Source organism: Verticillium dahliae, genomic scaffold (genome assembly GCF_000150675.1).
Source record: "Verticillium dahliae VdLs.17 supercont1.6 genomic scaffold, whole genome shotgun sequence".
NCBI classification, from domain to species: domain Eukaryota; kingdom Fungi; phylum Ascomycota; class Sordariomycetes; order Glomerellales; family Plectosphaerellaceae; genus Verticillium; species Verticillium dahliae.
Genome location: NW_009276926.1, coordinates 1,547,845 through 1,559,968, shown reverse-complemented (window position 1 = coordinate 1,559,968; position 12,124 = coordinate 1,547,845). Strand labels below are relative to the sequence as shown.

The 12,124-nt window shown below is 56.8% G+C and overlaps 5 protein-coding genes across 5 annotated transcripts; 2 read left to right on the top strand and 3 right to left on the bottom strand.

The window, feature by feature from the left end:
* Positions 1-1,259: 1,259 nt before the first annotated feature.
* Positions 1,260-2,927, top strand: VDAG_04027 (phosphate transporter family protein; the record flags this gene model as incomplete). Its single annotated transcript, XM_009654111.1, has 1 exon — positions 1,260-2,927. One exon carries the CDS (start codon positions 1,260-1,262, stop codon positions 2,925-2,927), a length of 1,668 nt encoding a protein of 555 aa, XP_009652406.1.
* A 489-nt stretch (positions 2,928-3,416) lies between these two features.
* On the bottom strand, positions 3,417-4,268 carry VDAG_04026 (spherulin-1A; the record flags this gene model as incomplete). Its single annotated transcript, XM_009654110.1, has 2 exons — positions 3,417-3,670; positions 3,737-4,268. The coding sequence occupies 2 exons, from the start codon at positions 4,266-4,268 to the stop codon at positions 3,417-3,419; spliced, it is 786 nt and encodes a 261-aa protein (XP_009652405.1).
* Positions 4,269-5,573: 1,305 nt separating this feature from the next.
* VDAG_04025 (alpha-ketoglutarate-dependent sulfonate dioxygenase) lies at positions 5,574-6,839 on the bottom strand (the record flags this gene model as incomplete). Its single annotated transcript, XM_009654109.1, has 3 exons — positions 5,574-5,739; positions 5,796-6,337; positions 6,396-6,839. 3 exons carry the CDS (start codon positions 6,837-6,839, stop codon positions 5,574-5,576), a joined length of 1,152 nt encoding a protein of 383 aa, XP_009652404.1.
* Positions 6,840-7,722: 883 nt separating this feature from the next.
* On the top strand, positions 7,723-9,295 carry VDAG_04024 (pantothenate transporter liz1; the record flags this gene model as incomplete). The annotated part of the gene is made up of 2 exons (XM_009654108.1): positions 7,723-8,120; positions 8,185-9,295. 2 exons carry the CDS (start codon positions 7,723-7,725, stop codon positions 9,293-9,295), a joined length of 1,509 nt encoding a protein of 502 aa, XP_009652403.1.
* A 389-nt stretch (positions 9,296-9,684) lies between these two features.
* On the bottom strand, positions 9,685-11,626 carry VDAG_04023 (iron-sulfur clusters transporter atm1; the record flags this gene model as incomplete). The annotated part of the gene is made up of 2 exons (XM_009654107.1): positions 9,685-9,776; positions 9,832-11,626. 2 exons carry the CDS (start codon positions 11,624-11,626, stop codon positions 9,685-9,687), a joined length of 1,887 nt encoding a protein of 628 aa, XP_009652402.1.
* Between the last annotated feature and the right edge of the window lie 498 nt (positions 11,627-12,124).

Genomic DNA, 12,124 nt, shown 5'->3' with positions numbered 1-12,124 from the left:
CCCACGGACCGATTGCCCACGCGGAAAGGTGAGGTTAGGGAAGAAGAGCATTTTCATGGATGAAAGGTGGTAGGTGGTACAAGAATGTCACGACCTGCTGGTCCCTACTCTTTTAGGCCGTGGAACGGCTTCTGACGTCAGGGTAGGAATACCAGCAGCAGTGGCTGGTAGTGGCTTCGAGTGGCCAGTAGTGGCTTGGACTGCTGGCAGGTGTGTTCCTGCCCGCTCCACGTCCAAACTCCTACACACAACCCTCATCACTCGACCATCAATCGCGACCGCAAGGCCAGTCAGGCAGAACAGCGTCATCGTGATCCAAGTACCTTGTGGACAGCCATACGGGGGTGTCTCCTCGCTCTATGAACTGCGAAATGACGCGAGGCCACCGAAGACACGGGCCGGGTGCGACAGGCAACCCTTACGGCGCAAGAGACTTTTTTGATCTCCGGCGACCCGGGCCCGATGAGATGTCTTGACCCGAGAACGTGTTTCATTTGCACGTTCTGAATGGCTGGGCTCTCCGAGACGAAATGTGTAGCCAAGCGAGACGATCGCTTTGGCTCGTCAACGAACGCTACGCACAGAGACAGCTCATTCTGCCTGATGAACTTGACTGAGCCCTTGGCGTGCGTCAAGCTTGTCCACTTTCCTCGGGCAGACAGCGCGGCAGGTCAAGCCTTCCCAGCGAGGAAGCAGCATCTCAACGTCCACCACGTCAAACCATCTCCACTGACGACGTGACAACCAGAGACGCAAGACAGAGCAGTCGCGATGGAGATTCGGCATTGAAGCTCTCGGCGGGTTTGCCATGCGTTCCACCATTCGAAGGCCGTCGAAAAAGCTCTTGCCTTCGACGAGGTATAAGACCTTGACCAGGCCTCTTGCTCAACATGTCTATCCAGCATCCCTATCCTGACACCGTCGCTCCCCTGCGCCTTCTTCAAGACTATCGTCTTTCGTGCCCTTTCCCCCTCCTTCCCTAATGAAGAAGGTGGTCACGCGACATTCCGTTCCACTGTCGTGCTGGTCGGTACCTTCATCCTCCAACAATCAGCGGCAACCTTCTTCATCCAGCATTGTTATCGACTCGGTCGCCGCAATCGAAATCAGTCTGTCGGCGCTCCATCATGCCCGCGTTTCCTCAATATGACTGGATCCTCGCCATCACTACCATAGCCCTCTGTGGTAGTGCTTTCGGTAACGGAGCCAACGATGTCGCCAACGCCTACGCTACATCAGTCGCGGCACGTACCCTGACCATGCCCCAAGTCGGTATCATCTCCATGATCACAGAGTTCATTGGAGCTGTGGCCCTGGGAGAGCGGGTCACGGGTACAATCAAGAATAACATTATCAACATCGATCACTTTGCCGAGAGCCCAGCCGTACTCATGTTGGTCATGGGATGTTCCGAAGTGGCCTCGGCCAGCTGGCTCATCCTCGCCACCAAGATGGGCATGCCCGTGTCAACGACGCAAACAATCGTTGGCGCCTTGATTGGGGCTGGCATTGCATCGGGAGCCAGTGTGTCGTGGGCTTGGAACGACGGCAGCGTGTCGCAAGTCGCCGCCTCGTGGGGGATCGCCCCTTTGATCTCGGGCGCCTTTGCTGCCATCCTCTTTGGCACCTTGAAATTCTTCATCCTCGAGCGTCAGAACTCGTTCGAGAAGGCCATGCGTGCTATACCCTTCTATCTCGCTTTCACCGGCGCCATCTTGGCGCTTTTCATAACAGTCGAAGCCCCTGGCGCGCCCAGTCTCGAAGCCCTTGGTGCAGGCACTGCCTGCGGAATAGTACTCGGGGTGTTCTTCGGCGTCCTGGCCATCGGCTACATATTCTTCATCCCCTACTTCAAGAGGGTAATCGTCATGCAAGATCCCCGGATCCGACCCTGGCACATCCCTTTGGGGCCTCTGCTACTGAAGGAGAACCCCCCGCTCTACTTTCCTGGCAAGGGCGATTCAATCGTCATTGATTACTATGAAAGTTCCCACGACCAGGCCACCAGTGAGAAGCAACGGTATCAGGATGGCAGCAGAACATCTGCATCGGATTTCGCCAGTACTGATAAGAAGAAGACCGACACCGATAGTCCCAATCAAATCTGTCCTACGACCGAGCCGGCCGCCACCGGCAGCAGCTCTGGTGTGCAACCTAATCTCGCGGGCAATGGCCAGTCTCTGGAGGATGTTGAGCGCCATGGGACCCTGCCCATTCGACGCAAGCATCTCAAGCCTGAGCCGGAGGAGCGCTTCCTTGCGCCAACGGCACACCTTCCTGTCTATCACCCACAACGACAGTGGTCGCTTCTCAAATACTTCTTCCTCCAGGGGGTAACGCGCGATTGTGTTACGCACGCGTCGGCTCAACTCGCAAACGTCCACGGCAAGGCGAAGCGGTATGATAACCGCGTTGAACACCTTTGGACCTACGCCCAGGTTGCTTCCGCGATTATGATGTCCATTGCACATGGGTCCAATGATGTGGCCAACTCGGTCGGCCCCTGGGTGGCATCCTACCAAGTTTTCCGTACTGGTCTAGTGACTGAGGATGTCAACACTCCTGTCTGGATCCTCGTTGTCGCCGGTTTCCTCCTCGGCGCTGGTTTTTGGTTCATGGGCCATCACATTATCAGGGCGCTCGGCAACAAGATCACACAGCTGTCGCCGACGAGGGGCTACGCAATGGAGCTTGGTGCTGCCATTACTGTGTTGCTGGCGAGTCGCCTCGGGCTTCCAGTGTCGACCACCCAGTGCCTCACAGGTGCTGTCGTTGGCGTGGCACTGATGAACTTGGATTTGGGCGCTGTAAACTGGCGGCAATTAGCTTTCATCTTTGGAGGCTGGGTGCTGACACTTCCGTGCGCCGGGCTCATGTCGGGTCTTTTGACGGTCATGGCATTGAACGCGCCCCAGTTTGGATCCTAAGATGTTCCACGGACTGGGATAAGGAGGAACTAGATGTACCTGGTTGTACGCAGAATTGACCTGGGACGATAACGATGTTATGATTACCCTCGTGCTGTTAGGCATCCATCACAGGCCGTGTTATGTGACGACCGGCCATAAACACAGTGTTCTCCGCATGTACGTCCTGAACTCTTGCTGAGATGCTTCCAGTACTTCATCTGCTCCAACACCTTCAAGTAGCACATTGCGTCGATGAGGAGGCCGAATAAGGGCCATCAGGAGCATGAATCACTCTCCAAGGCAAACCGCGGATTGAGGGATAAACCAGATTTCAAGCAACAAACAAGAGGACTCTCTATTGCGCTGATGCATGCGAATTCTAAAATGCTCCGAACCATGCCCATGCCAGAAGAAATCAAACGCCAGACCATGCACCCGCCCTTCCACATGTGGTATCAAAGACTGAAAAGAAACACCCTCATAAAGCATGGTGGCACCAGTTTAACTCTAGTTGAGGAAGAAGTCATCCCTCTTGGCGTTCCTCTTGAGCCCGCACTTGTCGAGGCACGCCTCGATGCCGAGGGCGACATTATCGGGAATGTGCTCGCGGAAGCTCGCAATGTCCTTGCCGTCGAGGGTCGTGACGCCGCCGAGCGTGGCCGAGACGACGTCGGGGTTGAGGCTGAAGAAGGCCTGGGCGACCTGCTCGACGCCGGGGTCGGGGTCGTTGAAGCCGGCGACGAAGACGGTGTCTTCACAATCTGCGACGAGACGGGTCAGCACCTTTTCAGTAGGACAGATGGGGACGGTTGGATGGATGGACTCACCAGGGTTGTACTCTTGATGGATTGCGCCCTTGGGGAACACGCTCATCTGGTAGAGCGACATTGTGTTCTCGATGGGCTCGACGCCGTTCTCGATGACAAAGTTGGTCACGAGGCGGCCCTTGACGACGACGTTGAGCTCGGTGGCGCGCGGGTGCACGTGGGCTGTGTTCATGCCGCAGGGGCCGAGGAAGCCGAGCGTCATGCCGGCGCCGTTGCCGATGAGGGCCGGGAAGGTCCGGGCTGTTGCGGAGGTGGAGAAGCCGCCCTTTCCCTTGGACTCGGACCCGGGGACCGAGAGGTCGGTGAAGTCAAAGACAAAGTCGCCGGGCTGGTCGAGTAGGTTGGCGCGCTGGCGCTGGGTTGGGGCCGTCATGAGCTTGGTGATGAGCTCGGGGTCGGCGGCGCGCGTGTTGACGGGGACGACGGGCGGCAGCACGCTGTCGATGGAGGAGTCATCGCTCCTGGGTGCGGACGGCGCGGCCAAGGCCACGGCGCTGAGGAGGATGGAGGAGAGGAGTGTTGATGAATGCATTGTGCTTGAGAGAGGGTCTGGTATCGGTTGGAGTGAAAGGAAACCGCTGCTAATGATGAGTCTAATGCTGGATGCTAAATGCTGGATGCTTCGAAGATGACGCTGAGAATGCTGAGGATGATGCTGATGATGGAGAGGTAAGAAAGAAAGACGCATGAGTAGCCAGCACTTGTTGTTCTATATACTCGAAAACATCGACATCTCAGCATCGTCGTGAAATTATCTGCATCCTTCAAGTCAGCCTCTCGCGGTCGACAGACATCGCGGCTCACCCAAGCCGTTGGGACATCTCCACAACAGCACATAGCCAGGTGCTATCAATAGCACACCCATCAGCAGCACAGCCCAGAAGTCATCACTCTGCCTGTTCCTCGCGAAGGAGTGAACGCCTTGCCAAAATGGTCGAACTAGCTGGCCAACTGTCCCCAGGATTGGCTGCCTTCGGTCATTTGCTGGCAGACGCTAGACCATTGCTGGCTATGGTCGAGGCGGTGACTGGGCTACAGAAGGAGAATAACAGTCATATTCTCATCTTCTGCTTACGGCTGCGCTCCATCATCATTGGCGCCCAGCATCGGCCGCTCAGGTTCCGGCCCATAGCTGGGGCTGGGGCTGGTTGGCCGCGGTAGGACTGACCTTGTCGTGCAATCCGGCAGGCTGTCATGCCACCCATGTTTTCTTCGCCGTGTGCTGTGTTGTGTTGTGTTGTGCACGATAGCCTGCGCCCACTGATGGTGCTGGGATGATGGCCGGCTTCAGTGGCCATCCGAACGGGCAGTGGAGTCTCCAGAGCCAGGATCACTATGCCTCGATATGCCAACACAACAAGCGGCGACCTATTTTGGACATCAGCGGGGGGATAAGCCCACAAGCCAAGCCCAGGCAATCTCACGGGAGATCAGAAAGTAGCCATCGTATGATGTACATCCTTCCGTTGGATCAATTGTTCGACGAATAATTGGCCAAAGAGAGAGTTTATTTGCTCCTCTCGCCAGCGACATCACGGAGGCTTGAGCTTGGGAGGCTCTTCGGCTGCTCGGGTGCCATTTCTGGACTCATCTTGGTTTGCGGATCGCAAATCTTAAATCTCATATTTGCTGACGCGTCGTAAGCAGCATCCCCCCTCTTGCCAATGGACTACATATGTTGGCCGTAATCCTTCCACTGCGGTGACGTGGAAGTCTTGAAGAAAACAATTTAGAAAAAAAAAAAAAAAAAAAAAAAAAAAAAAAAAAAAAGGAATGAGCTGCGCTCGCTGACGGACGACGCTATAGGATCATTCGCGACCTGAACATTGTCACAGCCTCAGATGCCAAGCTCCTTCTTCTCTTCATCGTCCAGCAGCCCCAAAGCCTGGCGTCTCGTGGGCGCACTGGCATCAAAGTACGGCACCTCAGCCAGCGAGGTCACTCGCGTGCCGTGACGCGGGTGCTTGCCCGCATAGTCCCAGCTGGCATTGTGGATCGTGATCCTGTCATCATCTTGTCAGTAGACCGAACTGCACCATGGAAGGGCTGTGCAACCAACCTGTTGTCCCACAGCGCGCTGGTGCCCGGCGTCCACTTGAACCTGAGCTGAATGTCGACGTTCTTCTCGTACACATCGTAGAGGTAGTTGAGAATCACGTCGCTCTCGGCCTTGTCGAGGCCGACGATGTGATCTGTCATGGCTCTGTTGACCCAGAGCGCCTTCCATCCTGTCGCCGGATGCACTCGCACCAGTGGATGCGTGCGCTCAATGTGCTTGGGGCCGGCGTTCGGCTCGTCGCGATCGAGGTAAGGATGAGCGGATCGGTATACTGCCCTCCTGCCATCGATGATCTTACGGAATTCCGGCGAGAGCTTCTCGTAGGCACTGTAGCCCGAGGCCCAGAGCGTGTCACCGCCCGTGGGAGGGACAGTGTCGTTGTGCAGATGCGTGATGCCTGCTGGCTGGAGCTCGTGGACCAGGTCAGAGTGCCACCTCGACGCACCGCCGGGCCTGCGGAATGATGCCGGCAACTCCGTAGCCTGCAGGTCGGGCCAGATGACTGTCACGCCCTCTACGCCCGGGACCTGGGGTACTTGAGGCTACACGATTGTGGTCAGTCGGTCTGAAGAGTCTTCTCGAGGCACAGGATGGACCAACATGAACTTCTACCTGGCCAAAGTGCTCGCCCAGATCCTTCTGTTGCTGGGGAGTGATGTCTTGGTCCCTGAAGAAGACCACACTACGTTCCGCAATCAAGAGTGCCAACTCATCTCGCTGAACGTTAGTCAGGTCCTTCAGCTGAATGCCCTCAATCTCGGTGCCAATGTGAGTCGTCAAGTCTGTCACCTTGGTGGCGGCGGAGAGGAGATTCTTCTTAGACTTGTCGGCGCGAGCGCCTGCGTCGACGTAGGGATACTCTTCCGAACGAATCTTGTACACGTCTTGGAGGTAGAGTGGCTTCAATGGACGATACGGATAGCCGCCCGACAGGTCAATCTTGGCCTTGGTCAAACGCTGCACTGTTGATCCAGGCAGGCCGAGAGTATCCTTGATCGGCTCGGCCGTATCAGTGATGGATGGGTCAATTGCGGATGGGGCCATGGTGGACTGCGTGTTGTTGGAACCAGATAAAGATACTGGGGTTGTGTCTTGAATCAGTCCAGGGTATGTTCAACACGTGGGTCTTTATTAACTGACATTTTATGAAGCAGCGAACCTCGATACTCGTTAGCATATGCAACGTTCGTGATTGAGCGTTGCTGAACGCCATGCGTCGATGCCCCGTCCGACGCCCCCACCCCCCCCCCCCCCCACACACGACTCGTACGTCTTCCTTATCGATGACCCCATACGCACCACATATGGCGTTCGCTCGATCAAAGGATCAGGCATTGGCCAAAGAGCCAGCAACCGGCCCGGACCGGTGGCGCACAACACGCTGAAGACGGAGAAGAGCAAGTCGATGATAAATCAGCGTGGGAGATTTTCTTGCCCCATTTGCAGCACGTATGGCGCCTTCTTTCACTGCATCGTCGTTCGTGGCCGTCATTGGCGCAGAGCCGCTCGCGCCATACACTTACAAGCACTTGTTGGCGCAGATCATCGGGCGGCGGAACATCATGGATCGGAGAAACCGTGGAGTAGCGTGGCGGCGACTGTGTCGGCGTTCATCCAATGAACTGCCTGGCACGCCGATTTGACAGCTGAATGTGCCCGATCTGACTTGCCGGGCCTGCAGATGTTGGACGACAGCTTGATGATACCATGGTCGATTCGGTAGTCGGCGCGGGCCCGCTCCGCCGTGAGCTTCGGTGAACCATGCGCGAGAGATCCGCCATCGGAAGTCGGTCGACATGGCAAGGTTTTTGTACAACGCAGTAGGATCTTCAACGGTGGTAATAAAGAGGGAAGAAGCCAGACTCGGCCTTTTCTGGCCGGCTCACCACGTCCTCTATCTTCTTCGTATCACTCGAGATCGCCCAGCATGAGCGCCGACGTGGGAAAAGACCGTTTGTCCTCGGACGCTGACGTCCCATCGGACCAGAAGGTCGCCGTCTCTTCTGTGGTGTCGACCGATGGCACACCTTCTCCGACAGATGCTGGAGATTTATCCATCATCCAGCAGAAGCCCAAGAAAACTTGGAAGTCCTATGTCTGGGACACGCTCGACAAATCGCCTGAAGAGCGCAAGTTCCTCTTCAAACTCGATGCTGTGTTGCTTACCATGGCCTCGCTCGGCTACTTCATCAAGTACCTTGATCAAATCAATATCAACAACGCCTTCGTCTCCGGCATGCGGGAAGACTTGGGCCTTTATGGAAACGAGCTCAACTACATGCAAACCTGTTGGACCGTGGGATACGTCCTTGGTGAGATTCCAAGGTATGTCTGCGCCGCTCTGTCCCCTGGTATTCCACAAGAAACGTGTACTGACTGGTCTTGAAAGCAACCTGCTCCTCACCAAGATCCGCCCTTCCCTGTGGATCCCCGCCTGCGAAGTGACCTGGTCTGTCTTGACTATCCTCCTGGCCAAGTGCACCAACGCAAACCAGATCTACGCCCTCCGCTTCTTCATCGGCCTGGCCGAGTCCACGTTCTACCCGGGCATGCAGTACATCATCGGCAGCTGGTACCGCTCCGACGAGCTCGCCAAGCGCAGCTGCATCTTCCACGTCAGCGGCGCCATCGGCACCATGTTCTCCGGCTACCTCATGGCAGCCGTCTACCACTTGGACGGCGTGCACGGCTACCACGGGTGGCAGTGGCTCTTCATCATCAACACGGTCATCTCCCTGCCGATCGCCATGGCCGGCTTCTTCCTGTTCCCCGACCTGCCCGAGATCACGCGCGCGTGGTACTTCACCAAGGACGACATCGCCATGGCGCAGAAGCGCATGCAGCTCGAGGGCCGCGCCAACAGGGCCCCCTTCACCAGGAAGAAGTTCAAGAAGATCTTCACGAGCTGGCACATCTACTGGCTCACCGCCCTGTACATCTTCTTCAACAACGGCTGCGGCACCGCGGCGCAGCCCGCCTTTCAGCTGTGGCTCAAGTCGCAAGGGTACAGCGTCGCGCAGATCAACACGTACCCGACCATCACGGCGGCCATCGCCGTCGTCACGACCCTGATCTACGCGTGGACGAGCGACAGCGTCTTCAGGGGGGCGAGGTGGCCTGCGATTGTCTTCTCGGGCGTCGTCAACATTTTCGCCAACCTCAGTCTGACCGTCTGGAGCATCCCCGACGGCCTGAAGTGGGCGAGTTTCTTCCTGGTCGGCTTTGCGGGCGGCATCAGTGGCCTGACCTTTGCCTGGGCGCACGAGATTTGCAAGGACGACAACGAGGAACGCGCCCTGGTGACGGCGAGCATGAATGAGATGGCCTATGTCGTGCAGGCTTGGCTTCCTCTGCTCATCTGGCAGCAGGTGGAGGCGCCTAGGTACCCCAAAGGTTATTCGACCATGGTTGGGATTTCTGTCTGTCTCATTGGCACGGCGTTCATTATCCGATTCCTCCACAAGAGGGAAATCAGGGGTAAGAACATTCATGTCGCTTGAGCAAGGTTGGGTGTTCCATGAACAAGTAGACTTGAATCTGAAGGGAGGGAGGGCTGCCATGACAGAGCGCTGCAGATGAGAAGCGTGCCTTTACAGATTGTAGCCGTCTACACGAGAGACATGGTCGATAGTGGTTCAACTTAGTGGCGCTTGTTAACAATACGAAAGGATGCAATGCAAGAAGATTTGACATCCAACATGAAGTCGACTTGAGTGAATAAGGCCATTCCCGCAAACCACATTCCTGGGGATGTTAATGGAACCAACGTGGGTTTTAGCGTAAGACGGGGTGTGAGGACGAATGCGTCTGCGATTCTGCGTCAACTCATCGAAAGTGGGCAGAAACCCAGACATGGAAATGATCAGTCAAGAATGAATACCTGCTTTGTCTACTTCTCCTCGCGCAGAACGGAGCGTCCTTCCTCCAGCTCTTCGCTCTCCACAGCACTAGTTCCATCGGAATTGAACAGAGTCTCCTGGGCTGCAAAGATTATTAGCAAAACAGGCACTCCGAAAGGTTCCAAGACAGGACTCACCACTCCACAGCTCGGCATAGAGGCCGCCCCGGTCAATCAACTCCCTGTGCGTTCCTACTTCAGCCACGCTGCCCTCCCTCAGCACGATGATCATGTCGGCGTCAAAGATGGTCCTGAGCCTGTGCGCGACGAAGACGCTCGTCCTCGACTTCTCGCGGAGGATGCTGTTGATGTTCGCCATGAGCGCCTGCTCCGTGTGCGTGTCGAGAGCGCTCGTGGCCTCGTCGAAGAAGAGCAGCGGCGGGTCCTTGAGGAGCAGCCTGCTCACGGCGAGGCGCTGTTTCTCACCGCCCGAGATCATGAGGCCGCGCTCGCCGACCTTGGTCTGGTAGCCGTCAGGGAACTTCTCAATGATCTCGTGGATGCGCGCGCGCTGGGCAGCTGCCTCGACGAGCTCGCGGGACGCCGACATGTCGCCGTAGCGAATATTGTGCTCGATGGTATCGTTGAATAGGGGTGTATCCTGGGGCACCACGCCGATGGAGCGTCGGAGAGAGTCGAGAGTGACCGACTTGATGTCCTGGTCATCGATGGTGATGCGGCCTGACTGGGCATCATAGGAGCGGAAGAGGAGGCGTAGGAGAGTGGACTTGCCACATCCACTGGGCCCAACGACGGCTACCTTTTTCCCGGCGGGGAGGGTGACGGAGAGATTCCTCAAGATCGGCCTCTCGGGGTGGTAGCCGAACGTGACGTTGTCGAATTTGATCTCGCCGCCCTTGGCCAGCAGCAGGGGCTTGGCGTCGGGCTGCTCCTTGACGGACACGTTGACCTTTTGCAGGTTGAAGAGAGTCTCCATGTCCAGAAGCGACTGTCTCAGCTCACGGTACACGGAACCGAGAAAGTTCAGAGGCACCGACAGCTGGAAGACAAGCTGGTTGACCATGACGAGGTCACCGACCGTCAGGGTGCCTGCAGCGACACCGTTGGCCGCCAGGTACATCATGGCAGTCAGCGCCGACGAGAAGATGATGTTCTGGCCGCTGTTGAGAAACGCCAACGACGTGGCGACCTTGATGGAGCTCTTCTCGTATGCCGTGAGAGCAGCGTTGTATCTCGCAACCTCGTACTGCTCATTGTTGAAGTACTTGACTGCCTCATAGTTGATGAGCGAGTCGACGGCAACAGTCGAAGCCTTGTTGTCGGCGGCGTTGGCTTGCCTGCGGAACTTGGTGCGCCACGCCGTCGTCCACACAGTGAAGGCCGTGTAGGCGATCATGGTAGTAGCTGTGATGGCGGCAAACTGGGCGCCGTATTGCCACGTCAAGATGCCGCAGACCATGGAGATCTCGAGGCCAATGGGGAGAATGTGGAACAGCATGCTCGTCAGAAGAAAGCTGATTCCTTTGGTACCGCGGTCAATGGCCCGGGTCAAGCCACCAGTTTGTTTGGAGAGGTGGAAGCTGAGGTCAAGGCGCAGCAAGTGATCAAAGACGTTGCAGGCGACCTTGCGAATGGCCTTCTGGGCAACGGTGGCAAATATGGCGTTTCGCAGCTCCTGGAAGACTGTGGCCCCTATCCTTGTCGCGCCATAGGCGAGGATCATGCTCCCTGCAATTGTGACGGCCGTCCCGCCCATGGCTCCCACATCAACATTCATGGCATCGACGATGCTCTTGAAGTAGAACGGCACCTGGACGTTTAGGACCTTGGCGCCGACCAGCAACGCCACGGCCACGCCGACGCGCAGTTTCGTGCTGAAACTGTCTTTCGGCCATAGGTATCGCGACATCTCCTTCATGATGGCCCAGTCAGCCTTGCGCTGTTCCTGTGCCGATTTGTCCACGGCAGCCATGGGGTCGGGCGAAGCAGGCTTTGGGGCCTTCAGTGGTATAGTCCCCTTGTCGGTTCTCAGCGCAGACGCAGTGTTCGGCACTCCATTCACAACCTTCGGTTCTTCGCGGTGCAGAGGTGCGCTAGATTGGAACACACGGACTGCCGAGACGGTGCTTCGCGGGAGCCATGGTGACGGTACAGGCCGTCTCGTACTGTTCAGTTGTTGTGCGTATGACCTCTTTGAGGCTGTGCATAGCAGGCGCGAAATCATCGTCGCCGTTCGCTCGACAGAGCTATCATCTTGCAGCAGCAAGCTGGTGTGGAGGGGTCCTGCCTGCGTCGGGAAGCCGGGAGTGATGGTGGGGGGATTGCTCGGTCTTCGAGAGGGGTCTTGGGCAGCGAGGAGAAGAGGTGGCGATTGGGCGAGGATCTGATGGATGAGATTGGTAGAGCGCGTCTGTAGAATTGACGTTCAGAGCTTACAGCGTGGGGATCCAGAGAGTATATGAAGCAGAAA